Source organism: Maylandia zebra, linkage group LG13 (assembly GCF_041146795.1).
Source record: "Maylandia zebra isolate NMK-2024a linkage group LG13, Mzebra_GT3a, whole genome shotgun sequence".
NCBI classification, from domain to species: domain Eukaryota; kingdom Metazoa; phylum Chordata; class Actinopteri; order Cichliformes; family Cichlidae; genus Maylandia; species Maylandia zebra.
Genome location: NC_135179.1, coordinates 32248166 through 32274280, shown reverse-complemented (window position 1 = coordinate 32274280; position 26115 = coordinate 32248166). Strand labels below are relative to the sequence as shown.

Here is a 26115-nt window from a genome sequence, read left to right as displayed (position 1 = left end):
TTGGCTTTGCTTTGCATTGCTTCTGTTAGTAAACTTCCAAATTTTGTTTGTTTTTTTAACAGAAGCCATTGCAAATGATGTCGGTATTTATCTTGGCCTACAGAAAGTGTTTGATACAGTAGATTATTGTCAGTTATTAAGGAAATTAGAGAGATGTGGAATAAGAGGAATAGCCTGTTCCTGGTTAAAGCTCATTTGAAAAATAGACAACAGTGTGTGCAAATTAACAAAACTGTTTGAATTTAGAAAGGTTCAATGTGGGGTTACCTCTATGATCAGTGATCGGTCTAAAACTCTTTAGACTTTACATTAATGATATAAACAATTTACTAAAATGAGTAAATTGTTTAAATTTGTTATTTTTGCAGATGATTTAAAGATTTAAAGGATATTTTGTGTGCAAAAGAACGTGAGTATGACATTCTTAACATGTGGTTTGATATCAACAGATTGTCCCTTAAGAAAACTCAATTCATGCTTTTTGTGACCAAAAAAGGATGTAAAGAAAATATTGAATTAAAGGTTTTTAATACCAAAATTAAAACAGTCAGTGATGTAAAATCCTATGAACAACATTTTCATTATATTATAGGGAAAATGTCAAAGTTATTATGTGTTCTTTATAACACTAAGCATCTATTAGAGCTTTACATATAATTTCCTGTTCACTTGTATTTTTTTCTTGTGTGGAGTTGTGGGAGTCGGCTTTTAAAACAATAATAAATTCAATACTTATATTACAAAAAAAAAAAAAGAGTAATCCGAGTCATTAATAAGACTGGTTATGATCACACTGAGGCAATGTTTCTAAGGTCACACATAATGAAAGTGAACGATTTGGTGTTTTTAAAGTAATGAAAATGATGTTTAAGCAAAAAACAAGTTACTCCCAAACTGTGTTCAAAGGTTTTCTCAATAATTAGAGATTTTTGTCATTTTACTGTAACAAAAGCAAATAAAGAGATTAAACAAAGGTGTACTTCTGTTGTTGAGGTTTAATTGTCGAATGATGTTGATATGTGTTTAAAAATAAAAAATGCAATTCATTTGCAGTCTTCAAAAGAATGCACTACAAATATATTTATCGAGGGTTATATTTGATTTGTTAATGTTAGTCTTGTCTATTTGGAAAGGTGGGGTACCTTAAATGATAAGAATGTTGGCCAGGCATAAATATAAGCAGGGCTGCACATAAGTGGTCCGCAGGTGCGCATTCGCTGTCAAAATAAAAGAATGAGGGAATGAGACTGCGCTTTCCTCTGTCCATTCCCATCGACTCCATGCTCAGTGTGTCTTTTTAATGTCTCATTTCAGGGCCTGAGTTCTTCGAGCAGGGTTGTAAGGAGCATAGATATATTTGGTTCATGCATAGAAAAGAAACTGGACCCCTGGTGTTTTCTCGGCTACTTTGACAATCTCTGAACATTTTAACTGCAAAATCACAATGTAAGATGGCTAATCTGTGTTTCATGTTCATCCTCACTGGAATGTTCTTCCCTTTCCTTTTACAGTGCTCAAATGCCAGTCTGTGTTATCACAACACAGAAACCTGGCTATTCAATTCCACCTCGAGTGCGTCTACACTAGTCTCACCTACTATGAGTACCAGCGTGCCAAGGAACACATCGAGAAGGCTCGGGAGCTTTCGGGGCTCACCATCAACATGACTGGTAACTGAAGTACACACCTGGAGAAAAGAATGCTGAATTGACAGATAACCATAGGAGGCCTGTATAATCAGGGAGAGTTGACAAAAGGGAGTTCTACATGAAACACAATTTGACAGTTTAACAAATTATTATTAGCAAACCCAAAGCTACTAGAGCTGCAGAATTAGGTCTCCAGTAGTTTAGCCTATGTTGAACTCTTGGAGATCTTATTGTTTAGGAAGGAGCTTTAGTTTTAGTCAGTGACTCGTTATTTCTCGAATTCTACAAACAGGATAAAGTATAAACTATTAGCTTCTTAAGTGATAAAGTAACATTAACCTTGTGCCCTGGCTGTGGCTCATCTTTCCAGTGTGCTGCAGCGCTGTATTATAGGACTCTATGAAGTACTGTCCAGTTATCATTTTACACCCGTGCAGCTTTTTATTGGAAAAAATAAGTTTTTAAATACTTATGCTGTATTTTTATATTTTAGTTCCCGTTTTGGTAAATGGGCTGGTTCTTTTATAGCGCTTTTCTACTCTGAGCACTCAAAGCGCTCATCCACACAGCGCTTTTTTTTTTTCTATGTTCTTTCTATGTAAGTAGCACTAACATGGGGTTCACATGTGTTCACACACGGGGTTAGTATCTTGCCCAAGGATATTTGGCATGCAGACTGGAGCACCACCAACCTTCTGATTAGTAGGTGACCTGCTCTGCCACCTGAGCTACAGCCACCCCTTTTACCATTATCTTTTATTAAGAACAATTTAGCCCATAAATTAAACTTCTCAGATATGTTATTTTTGCTGCAGTGTCTACACTAGTAAGATCTTTTTATATAAACGAACATAACTATTATCTTTCTCACCGGCATTTTTCAATCATTCAATCAACTTTCATTTCAAAAGTTATAGAGTTGATGTGTGATTTTTTTTTTTTTTTTTTTTTTTTTTTTTTTTTTTTGTAAGAAATTGATATTCAGAGATATTCAAGAGATCTTTAGATGTCAGCTGCTGTAGCTAGCTAGCTTTTTGCTAACTTTATATTCAGCATAACCTCATAAATCCTTGATATCCTTGATTTCAGATTTGGGTGTGTTGAAGTATGGACAGAGCAATAGTTGTCCAACATTCTAAGCTGGACTGACAACATGTTGCATTATTGCATTATTTGTTGAATAATGCAAATGTAGTTACCAGTGGTGATGCTGAATAAAATGTCCAAATTTAACCATAGTATATCTAAACCTTTTAAGCTGATTTCATCTGTAGGTGCCCTTGGCAAACGTACCCGGTTCCAGCAGAACTACTTGGCTCAGCTCATCCTTGAAGTCAAAAGAAAGCAGGACCAGCCTTGTCAGATCAATGATGAGGAAACTCCCACCCCTACACCTCAGGCTAGTCTTCCCAAGGTATGAGCGTCTGTTTGTCTTCTTCCCAGCGCACTTTGGTTGTTCGGCTGACTGACTGTTGAGCCTCTATCTTCTATGTTTCAGACACATTTATTTAAAGTTCGGTAACTTGCAACATGTCCCTTAAGTTAACCCACTTACACACACATTGATAACACATCGTCTTTTCCACCTTTAAGCTAATGTCCACACACTCACAATTTACCTTTCAAAACTGAGAGAGATTCCATGAAACCTATGTGTTTATTGTTGGTATTTATATTCTTGGTTAACTTGAATTAACCTTTTTATTTTGCCTTTATACACTCTAAGACCATTTGTACTTGAACTGTCTCCTCTCTTATTCAGTTTTGTGATTGCATAAGTATTTGAAGTTTGATGTGTGACTTAAAATGGGTATGTTTGAGTTTACTAGGAGAAAATCTTTAATGGCAGGGGCCATACTATAAACAGACAAGAGTCTAACCTTGACTCCTCTAAAAATGGATAGCTTATGGAAGCTGTCTCGTTGACTTGGCAACAGTCTGCCCATTTAACCTTTTCTGCTAGCCAAAATTTACAGAGGTGCAAATGCTTTTTAATACCCACCATCATCAGCAGAGGGGGGTGTCTACTTCTGGACCTTTTATAATACCCTGTGAAACCTGTTGATACTGTTGACCCTGTTAGTTCTCTGTTACAAGTTACAAGTTCTCAATATATAGGCCTTTAACTCAATCTTTCTCCTGAAATGGGAAAAGAAATGAAAATTTTTATGCTGGAGTGCAGTTAAAATTCATATTCTACCTCTAATACTTTGCATGTGCAAGACCAACAGCATATCAGGCAGGTGTTGTCATAATATTTTTGATTATTGACATACATGCACATAGTCATGCATACGTAAGTCTTTATAGAGAGGCATGGTTTAGGCTGCATCAAACCCGGTCCCTGTAGCCTTTTGGCATATAGGTTGCCTACTTAACCAAGTGAATGATAACTGACAGTGGCTTATGAATCTGATTGTTTGGTAGGTAACCAGAACCTGAAGTAGCAAAGCAACCTTAAACCATGATGTTGATAAGTGGAGTTCCCACCACTATGCATTTGTGTCACAATGACGGGTTTTGTTTGTTTTTGCACACTGTTCTTCTAAAATTTTAGGAAAAGTTAATATTAGTGCCCAATGAACATTGTCTTAGAAATGCTCTAAAATGTACCATGACACATTGTATAATGTAATGAACTCACATTTATTTAGCACTTTTTTTCTAGTCTTACTGATCACTCAGAGTGCTTCAACTACTTTCTTTTTAACCTCACATGAATAGTTTAGAGTTTGAAGTGGGAGCTATCATCATCTGAGTTGAACATCTGAACCAATGTACCACCCACTGTTTCCTTCATGGTGTCCGTCCACACTGTTCTTATTATTTCTTTTTTTTCTTGAGGTGAATATAAAATTTAACCTTGTTTTAAAACTGTATTGGTTTTGCTGTGACCCAAGTTTTTGTAAATGGTTAAGAACTTTTATTTATAGAGAGGAGAACCTGTAAAAGCCCAGACTTTTTTTTCTGTCTTTATTTTGGCCACATTTGACAGGAACTGCATGCTGATATCCTCATATAAAACCTTTTTACAACAACTGTTAATAAACTAAACAAGAGCAAAGATATTATGATCCAGATTGATTTTTGCTGGGTTTTTTTGAGAATGTCAGAAGAATGTCAATTATCCTTGTTTCTATTTGATATGTATTTGTACAATTACTCAAACATCCTGGGTCTAGTTCTAGATTAAACTTGACTTTAAAAGGTAACGGCTTCTAAGAGCTACCTCTCATGTGGTTTTCATACCTCTGGTATAGATTTGTCTGACTTTTTGCGTAAATCGGCTGACAAAACAATCCTTTGCTATCCACTCTGCCAAAATCAGATTGTCCTCCTTAGTTCGGTCCTCTTTACATTTATATTAAGTTTAGTTTGTGTGTACGAAAGAGATCTTGGTGTGTGACAACCTATTTTCCTGGTGTCTATGAAAACTAAAATATCACTTTGCTTCCCTAAATTCCCTCTCTGGTGTTTCCCAAAGTTGCACAGTCAGATCTCTAGTGCTCAAATGTGTCAGCCACTTCATGATGAAGTACTGGTCAGATGCCCACCACAGTGTGCTGACACACACACTCTCGCACAAAAACACCAACAAGCAGAAAAGAGAAGAATGGTTACTGTCTAAATGTTTCATTATGCTCTCCAGGCAGAGAGAAACTTGCTTTTAAATGGTCTGTAAAGCACAGAGATTTAAACGATCTCCCACACACACTGCACAATGACTGTCTAATTTCCCTCCATCATACCTGGTAAGTCTCCCATTCATCCTTACGCTACGCAGGTTTGGTTTTAGGTCCCTACACAGTCAATCACTCTCTCTGGCTGACTCCTTTTGTTCTTTTTGCCAGCATTGTGTGCTTACATGGAGGTGGTTTATTTACCTCACACTGCTGGATGCTGTGTAGTCTGGCAGTGAGCTCGGGCTGGGTGATTCATTTCATTTTCAGACAGGAATTTGACTTAAAACATTAACATTAAAAGCAAGTTAATCAAGCGAAAACAATCACTGTAACACATTTTATTCACAGTGATGGTCTTGATTTGTTACATGTTAAGCAGATCCGTGTCCTCTTGTGAACTGGATGTAAAGTGGATTGTACAAATGTGAGGCAGGGTGGTTGTACCCTGCTGGAAATGTGTTGTTGTTGTGATAGTAATCCTGCTTAGTATCCAGAGATTCAGGCATCTAGTCTGTATAATTGGATAAGGAAATGAAAACCCCTTTTCTAATCTAAAAGTGACACCAAAACCCTCCACTTTTTTTTTTGCTAGAGTTTTATTGTCCATGTTAACATTGTTTTGGAGCACAGGGTGGCTAGGCTGAGCCTTCGACTTAGGATAAAAAGCTTAGATATTCAGGATTCATGCTACAACTTCCTTTGCATTAAAAGGAGCCACTCTGTCTGTCTGGTATCTGATAAAGTGTCTGCCTCTGGTGGTTTTTCCTATCATGTGTAACTGGTATGAGATTGTTAATCAGATCAAGAACATGGTAAGAGATTATATACGTTGTCTAGCTTGTTAAGACCTAGAAAAAGTCACAATGGACAGAACCGTCTCTCTAGCTTTCTCACTGGGGATTTATCCTTCATCTGTAAATCCAAGCTATGGTGACATTGGAACCACACCCCTCTTAAACTACTTACTATAACCTGTGACCTAAACCGATATTAAGCCAGATTTAGACCACAGAGGTCTAAATCAGGTGTAAGACCTGATTTGTCCCCCTTGATGGACAATGATTCATATTTTCTTTTTTATTGATCTGATCTAATAAATTCAAAATCTTTTCCAAAATATTTGCTGGAAATTCACAGGAGGAATCAATGGTACTCAGCAGGCTAATAGCAATAGTTGCAGACTGCATCAACCAGATGTGCATTCACTCTTCTGGGGGGGGGGGGGAGGATTAGGTTTCAGAGTGGTTTGCAGTTCCTATTGAAGCATAATTCCCCAGTTAGTCATCTGCCATTCAGAAGTAGCCAAGCCAAAAAACTCTGTTTCTGATTTGTAATAATTGCAATAGTTCTTTTTTCCCCATCAGTTTCCCAAATATTTCACTTACTAAGTGTTTTTGTTTCCAGCTAATCACATATTTCAAGCTAATCTAACATTTAACCGTAGCAGTGGCAAAACACAATTACAAAGGTGGAACTTTTCCTTGATCTAGGGGCTAACATTTCACTGAAAGCTGTCAGGGACATTTTGTTGTGTTTTTTTTTTTTTTTTTTTTTTTTTTTTTATTATCATGCTAACAAAAACCTTATTAGCTATGTAGTTCAGTCCATGTACATTCCAAGATACTGGTAGTCGGTGCTAAAGAATTTAGGAATGAGACACTGGTTCTAGCTTACAAACATTTTCTGAAATCTTTCGAGCCTTACCTGTAGTGCGCCCATAGAGCTCTTAGTCTTGTAGCCATGGCTCAGGTCCAGTTCCTTGTGCTATGTTCAAACCACTAATACCCTCATTACTGGTGGAGGGGAGTAAATTGGCTCAATCAAAGCTGTCATTAACTAGAGCACACAGTCTCCCCATCTCAAGTGGATAGAAGGAAAGTAGAGAGGCAAGGAGTAGGGACTGTTTATCACTGGCCAATCAAACCTAGTGCCAACCGGGAAACGGGGCCATTTCTGTTGCTGTGGGTCTGAGTGGACTTAGAAGTCAGATCCAGGGCTTCTGTTTTTTTGCTGATGCCAAACCACATTATCACAACAGAGGATTTGATTGAGTTTGCTCAGACCAGAGGAATGCACTTGCCTGTCACTGACAGTTACTGATCATTAAGTCCAGAATTTTTGAATACCTCATAATTGGTAAAGTAGTTTGAGCCTTAGCTCATCCTGACTGCATGGTGTTCTTATGCAGGACTCTAAAAATTCAAACTGAGTGTGTACACGTGTAGGTGAAGGTTAAAGATGTTATGTGTGTTATGTCTGAATAATCTATCCATATAGGCCTACCCATTAGCTTGTTGGTTGGTAGGTGCAAGGCAGTCTGTCTTAATGAAGCACCTCAATTACCAAAAACATCTTTAGAAAAAAAAGGCAGAATTACATATACTGATTTTTGTGCCTTTATTTCTGATACGTGTGAGTGACATCTGACATGGTTTAATCAAATGTGACTGTGCAATCAGCAGTGTAACAAACTCAAATTCAGCTTTGAAAGCTTTGGAAGTGGAACTTGCACCTTAGAAGTTTTGTTTTGTTTCTGGGGAATACCAAGCTAAATATTATTAAACCAGTACTAATCACCTCTGAACATTACCCTCTTAGCCATCAAACAGCATCTCTTTTTAAATATATTCCGCAGTTAAACAGGTCTTTTAAATCAATTCATTTCTAAGATCTTTCAAAGATCCAAGCTATTACATGCAATAGGCTTATAGTTGTATGGTTGGTATTTCATTCCAGTTATTGGTCAACACTGTTGTTTTAATATGTGCTATATAAATAAATTTTGATTTGATTTGATTGGTCCAGTGAGAACTGCTAGTCCATTTGAGTAAAGCACACCCTCTCTGGGCAAAAAGATGGAGTATTGGTTGTTTGGTGATTTTTCTTTTAGCAATGAGGTTGATCAGAAATGCATAAAGTTTATACGTTAAAGCATTAATGTATGGTTTAATATACCTTATATTCTAAAGCTCTTTAAGAATAGGTGAGGTGCAAGAGAACATTTCTCTTGATGCAGAGATACTATGGGTCGTTCCTGAATGACATATCACTTTATCGTCTTTAGAGGAATTCCAGACACTCTTTCAGTCATAATCCACTGCATGTGGCTTGGGCAGTAAATCAGCCTTGACTTCATACTCAGCTGTCTTTACCACAACAGACCTCAGTTTGGCACAGAAACCTGAGAAAATTGAGGCCTAAAATATGGAAGTCCTAATTTGCAGCCACTGTGTGGCAACCTACCTCTACCTCCAATCTATGTGACCATATTAACAGAATCACTAGTTACCAGCAGTTAACTGAAATCTTGATTGTTTAGCTTATCTTTGAATGCTCAGTAAAACGAGTTATTTTCTTGCTAATATCCATATTGAAGTGATGGCCCCAAGTAGCAGCATGTTTGAGACAGTCTTCAAATTTAAAACCCTTACCCTTCTTAACATTGTAGCTCCAAGCAATTTCTGAAAAGTAATGCTACATTCAAAAATGTATGCTTAGTCGCTTGGCAGAACCTTATAGTCTTCATATTCAGTGGTTTATGGCTGCTGATTGTACACATTGTGTTTCTTTGCCTACAGGACTATAGTCTGGGGGATGACACACTACTGGATAAAATCAATTTAGCAGAGCCAGATCAGTACCACTTGCCTGACCTAACTGCTGAAGAACAGGCCGTCATCCTGGGTATCTGGTAAGTCTGCTGCCTCAGAGCTGAACTGTAGCTGTGCGTAAAATTGCAGTTAGAATTGTTTAAAACAGTGGGAAAACCACTAAGAGTGCAGGTATATTGTAATACATAACGACGACGGTAGCCTCATAAGGAACATTGGGTTAATAGTTCATCTGTTGGATGTCAGAAGAAATTGTGTCTCAGGCCTGAAGACTGAAATAATTTCTCACCATCCTGCACATCTATTTAGATCTAATGATCCCCTCAGTTCAGTTTGCCCCTGCATGAATATATGCCATATTCTAGGGCTGCTCGATTATGGCAAAAATGATAATCACGATTATTTTCACTGAAATTCAGATCTCGATTATTTGACGATATTTATTTAACAATAACAATGTGTTGAATAATGGCTTAAAAGATGGTCAAAAAATAATATAAAATAGTGTGCAAATACTGATAACAGTGCAAATGTTTGCAATATAAAAAATAAATGAAAAATGTAAACATCTGTGTTTAGTGAACTTCAAAATACTCCATAATATTTATGCATACAAATAACCAAACATCAAGGCAAGCTGTGTAGCCACACAGTGTACAATTGCATCAAACTGACATTGAGGTATGTCGATTTACCGTGTGAGCACCGGCTCTGTGGTGCAGCTACGACACCGTAGCAAAGTTTACACACTGTCTTGATCCACGTCTGACTCCGCGAACCCATAATGTTTCCACACCACTGAAGCTCTTTTACCTCTCTTTTCAACCAGCGGCATTCTTTCTTCAGCAGCCATTATCCTCTCCTCTCCAAATAAGAGGAGGAGGCTACCCCCCCCCCCCCCCCCCCTTCTGTCTGCCTCAATTTTATCCCACAACTTAGACATTCACATTACTCACACTCTCATTACACATACATATAGGATCTTGGGGGTGGGCACGCTACATGGACTCCAAATTACCATCAGGGTGTACAACCTCACCCCTGGCGTCGTTGCCCACCTCTCAATTTTAAATACACTTAGACATTGAGGGCTAGCAGGAGGGACCATGCGCTTACCTGCTGCTCTCTGGCAGGTAGCTCCATGCCCTCCTGGGTTTTAAATGCACCGTAGAACACACATGCATCAACACTACAATGAGCGGGTGGAGGGAGGTTTGGAGTCTTCTCTCACCCCCATTCTCTGCGACCTGCTGGAGCGGGAGGGTGTAGGAGGATAGGTTGGCCGTCCGACTGCGGTCTGGAGTGTGGGGCCTCCCTGCTGCTGTGGAGTCGGGGCGGTCTGCCCCCCCACCGCAGGGAAAAGGGTAACACCACCTGGGTCTGGGTGCAGTTCCCCCCTCCAGGGGCAAGGGTACCTAGACCCGGTTCGTAGAGTACGCTTGGGGAGTGTGATCGTGTGTACAGCGTAGGGCTGCTCGATTATGGCAAAAATGATAATCACGATTATTTTCACTGAAATTGAGATCGCGATTATTTGACGATATTTATTTAACCCTTTAAGACCCACCATAGAACCAAGTCCGCCAGAGCTTATATTATTTTTTTAGAATAGAATAGAATAGAATAGAATAGCCTTTATTGTCATTGTACAGAGTACAACGAAATTGGAGTGCCACTCCCTTGGTGCAAGTTTCAATAATAAATATAAATGTAAAATATAAAAAGTACAAAAAAAACAATCGTAAGTACTCAAACAATAGTATGTACAATATATACAGGATAGCAGCATTAATATAATGACAGTATGAATAGCAGCATAATATAATGACAGTGACGGTATGGAATAGGTTCAATTGTTTTTTGTGCTTATTCACTACGGTGATAGCTCTGGGAAAGAAGCTATCCCTGAATCTGTTTGTCCTGGTTTTATGTGACCTGTACCGTCGGCCTGACGGTAATAGTTCAAACAGTTGGTTGCTGGGGTGAGAGTAGTCCTTGATGATATTGCCAGCTCTGCTGAGGTACCGAGAGTTTGCAGTGACCTCCAGGCTGGGCAGAGAGCAGCCAGTGATCTTCTGGGCTGTGTTGATGACCCTCTGCAGTACTTTCCTGTCTGCAGCTGAGCACCCTGCATACCATGTTGTTATGCCGTACGTTAGGATGCTCTCTATGGTGGCTCTGTAAAATGTCACCAGCAGCCTCTCCTCCAGGTTGTTCCTCCTGAGCACTCTCAGAAAGTGGAGACGCTGCTGGGCCTTTTTAACCACCGCTGTAGTATTTGCAGTCCAGGAGAGGTCATCAGAGATCTGCACGCCCAGAAACCTCATGGAGTGTACCCTCTCCACACAGCTCCCGTGAATGTAAAGTGGGGCCGGGTCTGCTCTGCCCTTCCTGAAGTCCAAGATAAGTTCTTTAGTTTTCGTGGTGTTCAGTTGGAGGTTGTTAACTGAACACCACTCAGTCAGTCTGTTGACCTCATCTCTGTAGTCCGACTCCTCCCCCCTTGAGATGAGTCCAACCACTGTGGTGTCATCCGCGAACTTTATGATGGTGTTTGAGAGATGGGTAGGGGAGCAGTCGGATGTGTAGAGCGTAAACAGGAGGGGACTGACAGGAGTCTGACAGACTGGTCTATTTGTCAGGAAGTCCTTGATCCAGAGGCAGATGGGGGTGGAGAGTCCCAGGTGAGACAGTTTCTGGACCAGGATCTCCGGGATGATATGATTGAATGCTGAGCTGAAGTCCAGAAAGAGCATTCTCACATAGCTTCCTCGGTGCTCCAGGTGACTCAGCGCAGTGTGGAGCGCTATGGTGATAGCATCCTCGGTGGAATGATTTGTCCTGTAGGCAAATTGGTGGGGGTCCAGAGTGGGAGGCAGACCGGCCCTGATGTGCTGACAGACCAGTCTCTCAAAGCACTTCATCACTACAGGCGTAAGTGCAACAGGCCTGTAGTCATTTGGGCTGGCCACAGCTGTCTTCTTGGCGATGGGGATGATGGTGGAGGTTTTGAGGCAGGGCAGGACGTTGTTTGATGACAAGGAAAGGTTGAAGATTTTAGTGAAGACTCTGGTCAGTTCGTCAGCACATGCTCTGAGAACCTTTCCATGTATTCCATCAGGACCTGCCGCCTTCCTGGGATTCACTGACCTTAGAACACACCTCACTTGGTGCTCCCTAAGTGTTAGTGTGCCAGTGCTGGGGGCGGGTGGAAGTGGTGTGGCAGCTGAGGGCTTGGTCGTCTCAAAGCGGGCGAAGAAACGGTTTTACATGTTGTAGTGCCGTTTGTGGGAGCATTTCAAGTTGCTATGCAACTGTTATAGCCCATATTTTAATAATATGTATGCATTAAGTCCATAGTAACTACATTAATTGCAAAAAAGTGCAATAAACTACAAAAAAATTGAAAATCGTTTTTGTTTTTTACATATATTTCTACTTGGAGAAATTTAAGAGGTTTATCCCTCAAAACTTTAAATACAAAAAAGTTGCAAAAAATAGTTTACAACAACAGGAAATTTATTTTGAGTGTCTTCATAGTTTTATTTTGGAGATACAGCAATTTTTATATACTGCAGGAAAAACAAAAAAACAATCCTATGATGCAAATTTGCAAAGAAAACAGCAGGTGCATCAAAATAAACTATTTCCAGCAGTGCAATTCGAGTTCTAAGCATCCCAGAAACTATTCAGAAAAGTCAAACATGACCAGTATAGGTTTTTAAGGCGTACAAGTAAAAAAAAATACATTTTCCGCGAAAATGACGTCACTTCCGGTTTCGGCCAGGAAATGGCGGACATGCGACAGTTCGCGCTGACGTCTGTTTCACTGTGGGAAGTGTTACGAACAGCTGATCGGATCGGCAAAGCGTGTTTCTGGAATATTATGTTTTTGTTCCTGCAAGCGCTTTTTATGCAATTTTTGCAAAGCTATATGTGGAAGGAAACCGTGACCGAGGACAAGCTGATGGCATCAGATGTAAGTACAACTCCTCCGGTTTCATATGCAAAACAAATTATTGCGCTAGCTTACACGGTTCAGGTTCTACAGGGATTTAAAAATAGTTACGCAAAACGGAGCGTGCTGCTCTGACCGGCTTTAAAGGGTTAACAATAACAATGTATTGAATAATGACTTTAAAAAATAATATAAAATAGTGTGCAACACCACTGAAGTTTTTTTTTTTACCTCTCTTTTCAACCAACAGCAGTCACTCTCCTCTCCAAATAACTTCTGCTTAGCTTTCCGGGCTTCCCTCGGGTCCTCTTAATCAGCGGTCTCCAACCTTTTTTGTGCCACGGACCGGTTTATGCCCGACAATATTTTCACGGACCGGCCTTTAGGTGTCGCGGATAAATGAGGGAGGGGCTAATAATCGGCTCAGTCATTTTTAATGATCGTTGAAAGCCCAGATCGTAATCGTGATTAAAATTCGATTAATTGAGCAGCCCTAGTACAGCGTCTCTTTATGTCTGTCTCCACGTTGGTTGAGTGTGGAGTGAGTGCATATGAGAGCATGAGGGTGGGAATGGATGTTTGTGTCTGTGTGTGCCTGTATGTCTGTGTCTATATGTCAGGTTGGGTATCAGACGCCACCTCTCTGGGGACATCTCAGGCCCTCCAAGGTTTGGAGGCCTATCTCCCCCCACCACCACTTCCCCTGCCAGTGGCGGACTCCCTCAGACATCGGTGCGTTGGTGGTTCTTTGTGTCTGGGGGTGGGCGTTCGGGTACACACCGGCTCACTCCTTGGCGGCCGCTTATCGGGGCCTGGAGCCTGGGGCTCGCTCGGGCCACTTCGGAGGTGGGGTGCCCCCGGCCTCTCGGCCTGGGGCTCGGTCACTCAGGCACGACTGGCTGCCGGCGGAGCTCACGGGCGAGTCACTGCAACTCCCCCTGGCTTCTGCTCCGCGGCTGCTGAGTGAGCCCTCATCTGGGACTCTCCTCAGCTCTTACTGGGACAGTGGCACGGCTGCCCCTCTGTTGGTCTTCCTTGGTCTCTTGTGTTCTGGGGGCCTCTGGATGTCTGGAGTTTTGATCTCCTCCATACCTGCTTCATGCCCTGGAGGACGGGGCTGTGGCCCCCCCACACCCTCTAGCAGATCATTACATGAAGGAACCTTTTAAAATAACAAGCGCGTCCATGCTCACAGGTGTACACACGGGTGATCACACCCACAAACTACACCCTTTTGGCTCCTACCTCAAAGCACACTGTGTTCTGTTGATCTTATGTGCTGCACAATAATCTTTAATATTTAGTATTTACTGTCATATTCCCATATATCATTGTGATGTTGTTTATTCTATTACTCTTGTTCTCTTCTGCTTGTTTTCTTTTTTCTTTCTCAGCAGGTGACCCAGGTGATTGATATATGCATTTTTTATTTCTTTTTTTTTTTTTTTCTCTGCCCGTTCTGTTGGTTTTTGTCTTTTGCCCTTCTCCCCCGTCCCTCTTCTCAGCTGTTTCTCTTTCCCTCTTTCTTTCTCCCCTTCTTTCCCCCAGTCAAGTCTGTCCCGTATTCAGTAAGTGAAAATAAAATAAACAATAAAAGGTGAATCAACTGGACCATTACGGCAAGGCTGGGATGGTCAATTTGGTAAAGTAAATCCGTTGGGCATCTTTCTTCGCCTTTAGACAACAATTCTGATGGCAAAAGAGCCAAACGGGACAGGCAGAAAAAAAAAAAAAAATTGAGCAAGTGTGTTACCAAACAAGACACCTTAATAGATAGCCCATGACTATCTGGCACTGGACTTTGGCCCTTGTGGGACATGATTGTCGCGGGTGGAGGATAACCTGTGCTATACGCTCCCCACTCGTCTTTACTGTTTTTAAGTCTCTCTTTTTTCCTCTTCCTTCTTCTATTTATCTCTTTATCACTTCTTCTCTCTTTTGCTAACCTGGCCCTCACCCCCTGTCAGCTCTGGGGGTGAGGGAACCTCATGATTTTTTATATTTCATAAATATGTGACACCCCAGGCAGTTTTTCAGCCAGTAAGCCCCAGGAGTTTGCATGAGTTAGCTGATGTCGTCCCAACTGTTTTGCTATGTTACATACCCTAACCCCTAATTCTGCCTGGTTACCAGGCAGAGCAGTATTAACTTACATAAACCAGAAAAAAGCCAATATGGGGTCAGCATCAAAACCAAACAAAGGTCCGTCAATGGATCGAATTCCCTGATTCTTAAGATTTAATTATGTCTATCAGTGGTGTACTAAGGGCTGTGCTCTGGTCTTAGATGACAGTCACTGGAATATAGTGCAGTGGGTACTAAACTGAATGTGTGACTGTGTACATTTACCACCTGCACAAACATTTTTCCAGAGTCAGTTAATAAGTTGTATGTTTTTCTATGTAAAGTTTAGAGTTCATCAACACTTCTTTTACCCAACCCTTTCTTTTTTTTGTGACCTGTAGTTTTCTCTAAATTTATAGCTGAGTGACTGTTATTTGTGAACGTGTTTGTCCTGGTGGTTTAATCCAGGCAAAGGGATAAACAAAATAGAGACTAAAATGTAATATATAAAAATAGTTATCTTCACAGTAACCTGGTGATTAATTTTCTATGCTGGTGCTGGAACTGAATGGGCCAACTGAAGGTCAGTGGAGCAGTCAGTGAGATTGCTAGGAGATGATTGATGAGCAGCAGGTCTGTTTAAATTAAAGGAAGATCTGTACACCCTGATACCACTACAAAACAGTGTTAAGAACAAGTCTCTTGTATAGTGTGTGTCTTCCAGAGTGTTAGCAGACCACATTTATTCAAAAATTAAGACACTCAACCTAGTATAGAAACCTTGAGAAAATATAGATATCGCTAGCTCCGGGACGTCGGGCTAGCGATTTTGCGAGCCCTGTATAGTATATTTAAACATTTTAATAACTTGTCTTTATTGTCACTGCTTTTTGTATTAATGAGTGCTAATCCCAGGACATAATCAGTATTTATTAATTCCTTGCCAAGGGCTTAAACAGCAGAGACTCTGGTTATGAATTCTCCATGGTCCCTTTAACTCTGGGAATGTGACCTTGTCTGGTTTCTCTTTTCTCCCTCTTGAGCTCTTGGCAGATCTGAAATTTACCTCTTAGAAAAAGTACTTTTAAAGCTCACTGTGGATTCTGATTAATTCCCACGCTGACTTATATATAATAATTAAAACAATTTCTAACGGTCTACCCTTTATTGATTGTAACAAATCATAAATCATTCCCAGGCGCTTGCATGGTTGGCTGATGTTATCCACATTGGCTCAAGAGTTGTGTAAAAGACCATTTTTGATCTTGGAAATCGGTGGTCCGAAATGTAACAATCCAGCCTCCCCCCTAGTTTGCTTGTTGGTCAACTTGGATGACATCACTACTGAGATGAATAAGATTGTACTCATGAACTGGAAAAATAAAAATAATCTTAATTCTAACCAATATAGAGACTGTCAGATAGATCATATTAGTTTTGAATACAGCCTCTTCCACCACTATAGATCAATCCTTCTGGGCTCCTTTAGTCGGCTCCATCGCCTAGTGGGGATGGGGGGGGGGGGGGGGGGTGTTCCGCTTTCATTACTGTGGTTGATGCGGGGGTAGGTACGGGCTTGGGGTGTCTGGGGATTCTCTAGGGACAGATTTCTTGGGGGGCTCAACCTCGGGCTGTGTTCATGACCCGGATGGGGCTCTGGTGGCTCTTGGATGGTGTTTTTCTGGCGGCTGCCTGGAGGGTCTGTTTTGGTGGACGTAGGACACTGGCCTGGTAGCCTAGCTGCCCCAGGGTGGGTCTGGGGCAAGCTTGGAGACTTGGGGTTCTGGGGGTGCTCTGCCTCTCTGCTGGGACTCTGATAACAAAAGGTTATCAAAAATAAAACAGGAAATAGGCATGGGAAACTAAACGGGGGCAAAGCCGAAAACACCGGGTCAACGACCCAAATTCCCTGACACACCGAGGGGATCTGGTTAATTAAAGCTCAAGTTACCAGTTGTTTTACTTGTTAAATAGGATATTTGTATTAATCTTTCCACTATTTATTCACAAATATTTTTGTCTGCAGCACTGACTTCCAGAAGAATAACCCTGTGCACAAACTAACAGAAGAAGAACTCCTGGCCTTCACGTCTGTAAGTCATTGTTTACTTTTTTATGACCAGCATTGTAAGTTTTCCCTGTAATACTAAAGAGAAATGACTTTGGTAGTATGCCTTGCCTTTTTTAACCCAGCCGACACATACACTCCTCTGATTAACAGTGAAACTTAGAATTAACAAAATGAAAAATAATGCAGCAGTGTATAAATCACTATTTGGGCCTCATTCATCTTGCTTATACAGGCAATAAATAAGATATGTACAACCAGACTTGCAGTTAGATTGGTAAACATCCTAAATGTAAGTTTTTCAGCAGAGTGCTGAAAATATCGTCGTACCAGCAAATTGAAGTGGACATACAAACATAAGCCACAATACAAAAATGATGAAATGGCTCACCCAAAGGTGAGCAGTAAGAAAGCTGAGCTCATGTTGAGGGAAACGTAACCATAAATCTTTAGGGACACTCCCAAAAACAACCAGTAATTTTTATGAAGGCAATTCCTGAAAACTTTAATGGAACTTTTTGTAGTGGCAGACAAACTGTAGTGGGACCACTACTACGATTTTATCGTTATGATGATGTTAGTTGGAAGATATAATTACACGCTAATCAATGTATATTCATGAGTACAACATAATTGTTTAATTAAATAACCTAAAAATCCCTTTTTAAATAAAGCTGTATTTGAGATGAATATTGTCACCATAATTCACTCTGGAGAGCATGCACGTCTTCAAAACTTCAAACCTTAGCTTTGCTGTAATTATTTGGTTAGCCACTAGGATGCACTTTAAATTTGTACTTGGCAAAAAGAAGCAACAAATACTGTACTGGTGGGATTATTGAATAGTTCAGTGTGTCCTACTAGTTGTTCTGGCTTGCTTAAGCCTGATAATAACGCTTTTGTTTCCTTTCATGAGGTCTTGGAACACATTAGATTTGATTGTTAAAATGACACATTGTCACATTCTCACCACTGGTCCTAATATAATGATTCAGTCTTTGTCACTATGGCTGTAAATTGACACAGCACTGTTATTTACACTTAGGATATGAGTGGTTGTAACTTTTTGAGCTCATGATATGTAAGACTTTGTTTTGCAAAGAAAGTAAATTGGAAATACTAGAAAGAAGAGTATGTGGCAGTCAAAGTCAGATCAGAACAGCTGCTCTGTATTTCTTTGAAAAATGTTAATTACTTTGTCCTGTACCTACATTTTTAATCCTGGTGCATTACCTGAAATCCTAACAAGATAAGGCAATATGCAAGTCTGCGTGTCCATGTTTATTGGTGCTATCCAATTGGAAACAAATATATTTGTGGGTACATTTGTACTATGCCAGTGGTTATTCTCTGTTCATCACTTTTCTTTGAAGTTGAGCAGTAGTTATTATGAAGCCAGCTGTGTATACAAAATAAGATGGCAGCATATCTGTGTCTCACTGCGTTGGCTGGAAATGCTGCTGCAAGCAGCTGCTGGCTCTGTGGGCAGGCATCTTCCCAGCCTACATGTAGATCCAGGAATCTGCAGGCTGGTTAGATGGTTGTCACATGTCTGGCTGTCTTCGTCGATACCTGAATCCTATCACCTTACTAGAAGAACATCTCTCAGCACTGCTAATGTGTCAGTTATTACAGGAGCTTTTCGCCCATGATTTGAGTGTAACAGGGAATATTACAGGCACTAATAATAAGCTGCACAAAAATCAACCGAGTTGTTTCATCTCTGCAGTGAAACTTTGAATTCATTCTAGAGAGAAGCTTATGAGACTTTGGCAGCTTGTGTAGGGTTCAGGCAGCAGTATCACAGGGATTGATGATGCACCTCAGCAAACTACCAGCTGCTGGAAACCCAACAAAGAGGATTTAAGGATCTGACTTGTGTCTAGGTTCCAGTTAGGACCATTATATCTATATCCCTTTCATCTCTGCAAACATGCTTCCTCACAGATCTCTCTGTCTGATCTCTATTTCTGCACCACTCGTACATCAGAACACTGCATAGTAAATATGTCAGGTTTTTTTTATTATTTTTTTAAGAAAAACCATGATCTTCAAAAACAAAAAGAGACCGTAAATGTAGCAATACGGATTTATTTATTGCCCTGGCTTTAATTCAATAAATCTGTTAATTTTGGAGAACTGTACCAAAGCACGTGTACGGTAGGTGACAAGGCTCTGCCCTACCATCCGAACAGAAATCTTTATGCAGATCGATGCGTTTGCAGGACATGAATTATGCTGGAAGAAGGGTAAATTGGCCTGACTCCCTTTGCAACTGAAGAAGGTGAAAGCCTGGCCCACAATAAGAGTTCATGGTATTCTGCAGTTAATGAATAAATTGAACCTCATCTCAGGGTTGCAGTAAAAACTCACACAGGTCTTATTCCCATGTGACACAGCCTGATGTCTCCTCTCACATCCAGATGTTTGTTCAGCCCCAGTCTACTCTTTGCAGCATTACACACTGTCCTAAATGCCTCTCACATTAACTCAGTTTTGATCACCATACTCAGTACCTACAAAAATAAATACATAAATTTAGTATAAGTATAACCTGCTCCCAAGCAAACCTGTCTCCTCATAACAGAGTCTCAGTTTCTTGTCGACAGCTGTCTGCTGTATTGAATCTGTCCCTATCGGACTTCATCAGTCTCTCAAATTGTTGTATTGTAATTTTGACCCCCTCTTCATTTCATTGTGGGTATTTGTTTATGCACAATAGGAGTGAATGATATGTAGTAATGATATGCAACAAGGACACTGCTTTCAGTTTGTACGCATCTTTAAGGTTCTAAAAAGCATCGAGTTTGGACGGGTTTTACTACTTGTAATTATGAAGTATGCAACATTTTTTCTAAGCTTTTTTTCTGTTACTCCAAAGCATTCAGTCAAACATAACAGAAAATAATCAATATAATAAGTGGATTTAGTCGTCACCATCAAAACTTCCTCTGTCTTCTCGTTGCTGTTAAGAAACACCCATTTGCGTCAGGAGCGACATGACAAACGCTTTGGATGCTTTATCGTTTGATTTTTTTTTTAATTGCTCAACGATTGATGTTGGTAGAGGAATAACTGCATAATTAGGACAATTTACTGTTGCATTAATGACTCCAGCAAGACTTGCTAAGCATCCACAAAGATCATTAGTGTTTGTTTATCTCACCTCGAACCATGTATCTCTTTTATCACGCATTTCCATTGTCATAAATATACAGTGTGTAGAAAGTTACTGTTGTATAACTTGTTCTGATTAAAGATGAGTCGAGACATGAATTCAGATGAAAAGCTTCAGTCGTCTCTCTCTGACATCTACCTACCAGTAAATCTGCTGAACACACCCTCCCCGCTTTCCCTTTAATCAGCTCATCTAAAGCTAAACCACTAAGCTGTGCCAGCTATTATACAGCAGATTATCACCACAGCACACAGATAAAGACTTTGTGGCTGTAATAGGTTTTAATAATTAGGTGTTCTCACTAAAGCTTGCTGCTTGATTTCCCACTACAGTGCACAGCAGACAGGCGAGCCCTGTGCTTATTTCAGCTACAGAAGAAGAGGAAAAAGAAAGTTACTCTTGTGTGCATTTCCACAGTGCTGCGGTACAACCGCAACGCCAAATAATTTGGGAATTAAAATGTTTTTTAAAACTGCAACAATTTGCAGAGCATATATATTCTATAATAGAGCATTAGAAATATATTAAATGTTTAAAATGTGTTACGTTTGAGAGGTGTTCAGATGTAAGTAGGTTAACTGACAACAGGTCACTGGTGTGTTTGCAGTTTAGAGAGGCTGTATTTATGAATGAGCAGAAGAACCTGTATCTACAGATTGGGAATTCATTTCAGAATGTCATTCAACATAATAAAGAAGACTTTAAATTTTTATGTCATCATATATGATAGATCATCAGATATTCAGAGTGTCTGTATTAAAAAAATAAATAAATGAGAATATCTAAAAATCAGTGGCTGCCCATGATCTTTGGGTCCTCAGGCAGCACTGCATTAGGAAGAAAAACATCATCCTGCTATGCAGACACTGCATGTGTTCACGAACCCTTCCAGAAGGTATCGTCGGTGCCATCCAAAAGCTCTATCATGCAAATAACAAACCAGATGTGAACATGATCCAGAAATGCTGCCCTCTTCTCTGGGCCAAAGCTCGAAGTAACACATGCTCCCATCTGGGGAAGGTCTTGCATATTTAATCAATACAATGCTAAACACAGCATCTATAACAACATCATGGCTTCATAGTAAAAGAGTCTGACTGCTGAACTGGCTTAACTGCACCAAACCATTTGGGCATCATGAAATAAAAAAGCGCCGTGAGACGACCCAGGATTGTTGAGCAGGTAAAATCTTTCGTCAGACTAGAATCTGACAACATTTCAGAGCAGCTGCTGGAAAGCTTTTATAAAAAGAAGGTATTTTTCCAATAATGGTAAACTCTCTCAGTTCAAATGTTTGGTATGGTTTCGGTCTTCTATTGTAAGGGAAAATGTGTTTACGAGATTTGCAGATCATTGCATTCTGTTTCAATTAATTTATTTTTTAAAATTTGTTAATTTATTCATATATTCATAAATACTAATGACGTACTAATTTTGAAGGATAGCGTGGTGTGTTCAGATTTTTCTGGATTACTTTGTACTTCTATTGTGTTACAGACTTTATTAACAGCATATAGCTGCTAACTGTACCTCTGACTGTTAACAGGTGGGCTTTTTTATGTTGAGATTATAATGTCTAAAATCTATGCAAATATAGACGAAAGGTATGCACCGAAATATTTAGTGTTCATGGAGAGCAGCTCTTATTTTATGATGGTGCTGAACATGAGCTTCTAAGTCTTGCTTAGAAATCATCATATTTCATTAAGTTTTAGTCTTCTTAGAATCTCACTCTGTACATCCATCTGATTCAGTAACTAACTTTTAATGCTAAGTAAGTGCCAAAAAAATACAAGTCAAAAATGGCACTCAAAAGAGAATAGCACCATTAATACTCACACAGTGTGGACTGGATTAAAATCACAGACCATGTAATAATAAAGTCCTTCCACTTTCCAACAGAGAAATAAATCTTGTCCGAAAGAAGCTTGGATGGCAGCTTCGAATATAGACTGATTAATTATACAATAAATTTTCAAGTATTGATTGAATTACTCCATTTTTTTTTTTTTAAAGCTTTTTATTCTTCAGTTTTCCTGTCACTGTTTCCTACTTGAAACATTAATCAAGATATGGAACAAGTTTAATCTTGAACTGTTTGTAAAATTCATTCCCTAACCCATCTGGGCCTGGACTCTTACCATTTTTTAATAAACCAATAGATTTAATAATTTCTTCCTTTGTAATCTTGGCATTCAAAATCTTGCGACCCACCTGATCTAACACAGGGAGGTCACACTTATCTAAAAAGTCCTGCATATCTTTAGGCCCTGCAGTGGAATGAGAAGTATAGAGAGATTCATAAAACTGTCTAAAGTTATCATTAATGTCTTTATGTGATGTAACCAGGTTTCCATTGCGTGATCTAATTTTGTGAATCATTCTGTTAGTTGTTAGCTGTTAACTAACAGGGCTAGTTGTTAGCTAGCCCTGTTAGCTAACAACTTATGTTAGCTAGACAGCCACATAAGTTGTTAGCTGTCTAGCTAACAACTTATGTGGCTTGTCCCCAAATTCAAAGTACTTCTGTCTTACAAAGGTGAACACTCTATTAATGTTGCTGGTTAGTATTTGATTTAGTTCATATTTTAGTGCACAAATAGTGTTGTACTTATCTAAAGAGGGAGCCCTTGCATTATTGGCGTCCAAATCGTGGATCATTTTCTTCTAATTTTAACTGTTCTAGTTTATTATTTTTATTCTGTGAGGCCTGATATGATATTATGCACCCCCTGATATAGGCTTTAAACGTTTCCTATAATATATCAGGTGAGATTTCGGCATTATCGTTTATATCGAAAAATAAAGAGGTCTGAGAGTTTATATACTGTTGAAATTTTAAATCGCTCAGTAGTTGTGGGTCAAATCTCCAATTCCTATATGCTTTTGTGAAGTTGCTAAGTGCAAAGGAGCAGGTGACAGGGCAATGATCAGAGATAATAATATTGTGATAGGTTATGTTACGAACAAGGGAGAGCATTTCTCCATCTACCAGAAAATAGTCAATCCTTGAATAAACGTTATGTGCAGAAGAGTGGAAAGAATACTCTACCTGATGGATTTAAAGTTCTCCACACATCACAAATATTCATATTGTTCATATATGTTTTAATAAAGTTGCTACCTTTACACAATGTGTTTTTTTTTTTTGTTTTTTTTTTTCCTTTTTGGAGAGGGATTTATCTAAGTATGGGTCTAACACTAAATCAAAATCACCTCCAATTATTAAATTATTATTAGGTATATCTGGAATTAAGCTGAAAACCTTTCTATAAAACTCTGGGTCATCATGGTTAGGTCCATAAATGTTCAGTAGAATAATCGGAATGGCGTGCAGCTCCCCGGTCACTAATACATATCTACCATTCTTATCAGCTATAGTGGAAGTGTGCCTGAACGGAGTATCTTTCTTAATTAATATAGCTACCCCTCTGGTTTTAGCAGAAAATGTTGAGTAATACACCTGATTAATCCATCTACACCCAAGTTTATTATGAGCAGCATTTTTCAGATGAGTTTCTTGTAAAAAGATAATATCCGCTTTAAGAGATTTCAAGTGTGATAACACTTTGCCTCTCTTAACAGGCTCATTTACACCTTTAACATTCCATGTACAAAAGGTCAGATCCACACTCTTTTCATTTCCATTTCCATTGTCTTGCATTTGAATAAATTAAGGCGGCTTAATTCTGGTGCTCTCCATACTTCTGCAGTCAAGATATGGGCCCCAACCCTCACCCCCCACCGCCCTCCCCATGTATAACCATAACAAAACAAACTCGTAAGCAGTGCATCCCCGCCCATACAGTCCCAACTGAAAATAAAAATAAAAACAAAAGATCTGAAGGGATGCGGTAACAAAAACTAAGCTTACCAAAATACTACTTGATTAATAAGATTGCAATTAGACCTAAAGTTCAGGTTCCACCAGAATAATATAGTATATGCTGTAAAGGTCAAAAAGGTGAACCTATTATTGTTTATGTAGCACACTGTGCATTCACAGTGCATTCAATTATGACTGTACTTTTGTTTCTGCAGCATGGCTCAGTGCAAGGCAGCTTTTGGAGAATATTCTAAACTGGAATGATACTGGGACAATACTTGCACAGACTGAAAAACCTAAAAGCAAAGAGATCTTTTTTGGGTTTAGCTGCCAAACTATATACTGATGTCTAATCTTCACTTTGATCATCGTCTAGTTTAATACTTACACCCAGAATCAGAAGCGAGATCCATCTGTGACAACCTTTAAAGTTGTGCACATTTATATACACAACATGTAACAGTAATAACTTGAATACTGGAGGAACAAATATTGTATAATCCACTTTATTTTGAAACAGACCAACACAGATCAGTTTATAGTTTACAATTCAATCCCTGTCTTATCTATTTTAGTAGTGCATATGGATGCATTCTGAGCTTATTATTAAAGCTGCAGAATTTGATAAGGAAAAAAAAGACAATTCTGACCTAATAATGTTAGGTTATTAATGTTATTATTTGTCTCTGTACTGTTTTATACTGTTTATACTAAAATCATGAGTACTATACTTCATTTGTCATCTGCAAGCTATGATTTTTGGGGCAAAGCATCCTTTAACTTATGCTTGTGTTTAAAAGAAAACTTGGTTATGCATCAATTTACTTCTTGTTCAGAAGGATGTCGGTAATTTGAAGTGCTGAATGAGTGTGTCATGTTCCATATTCACCAATAAATAAAACACACACACACAGATTTGTTAATACAACAATCTTTGTATTGTCAGGTATATAAAGCTCTTGTATAGTTCTATGTTTGTGGGAAGGTAATGCCAGGTTTGCTTTTTCATTTGCTTCTTTTTTGTGTAATGTAATTGGTTTTATGGACTATGAATCTGGATTGATCTGCTTGCGTTTGCTTTTAAGGGTTTAATAGTTAGTAGAAAATAAAGAAAAATACTTTTTACGTACAAGTCACGTTTCATTCGGCCATACATACTTAAATGCATCCCTTCAATTCTATCCTTCGGACCTTTGGATTGAGCCACCTTCTGATTAGAGGATGAGGCACTATTTCCTGAGCTCCTTGGCTTTTGTCACCAGAATGATACTGTTGTTGCACACAATCATGTGTTCCTTGATGATGTGAATAAAGTGTTATCTTTGACCCTCTATTTTTCTTTTATTGTTCCGCAGTGTGTTTTGTCCGAACCCAAGTTTTGGCCAGTGCAAGTGTCAGCACTTTGCCTCAGGACGAAACTGGAAAAAGGAAAATCCCGATGTGTAGAAAGAGCCATGATGCAAACCCAGGTAAATATCTACTCGGGGTGGAAGGTCAAAATAAACAGAAAGCAGAGTGTGTGCAAGCGTCTGCCTGCCTTAATCAATCCAGCTTATTGTAGAAATGGCCATACAAGTCGCCCTGTTGAAATAAGATTCAGAGTCTCTTCCAGCACCACCACCTATCACACCATATGTCAAAAATAATGCCAGTCACTGCTATACAGACCCTTTCCAAAAAATTAAAATATCACAGAAAAGTTTATTTATTTCCAAAATTCCATTTAAAACGTTAAACTTTCATACATTTTGATTCAGGGCCCACAACTTAAACGATTTCAAGTACTTAGTTGTTTATTTGTACATCATTTGGGCTTCCTGCTCATAAAACCCACAAAAACAGGATTTCAAAAAATTAGAATACTGTGAAGACATCACCATTTACTTCTCAGTTTTTGCAGAAAGAAAAGATAGAAATTAGGATCACATCAAATCAATCAAAATGTTTGACTTATAATTTTGAAAGTACATCTTCAATACTTGGTTGGGAATCCCTTTGCGTTAATCATTACCTCGATGCGCCGTGGCATTGAGGCAATCAGCCTGTGGCATTGCCCGGTAGTTATGGAAGCCCAGATT

At 39.3% G+C, this 26115-nt stretch overlaps 1 protein-coding gene across 1 annotated transcript in view; it reads left to right on the top strand.

Moving 5' to 3' along the window:
* ttc27 (tetratricopeptide repeat domain 27) overlaps positions 1–26115 on the top strand; it is a 90129-nt gene that overhangs the window by 20422 nt on the left and 43592 nt on the right. Inside the window, exons 6-10 of the mRNA XM_004574407.6 lie at positions 1512–1670; positions 2924–3063; positions 8911–9023; positions 16992–17058; positions 25393–25506. Coding sequence (XP_004574464.1) covers positions 1512–1670; positions 2924–3063; positions 8911–9023; positions 16992–17058; positions 25393–25506 — 593 coding nt within the window. The remainder of the gene's footprint in view (positions 1–1511; positions 1671–2923; positions 3064–8910; positions 9024–16991; positions 17059–25392; positions 25507–26115) is intronic.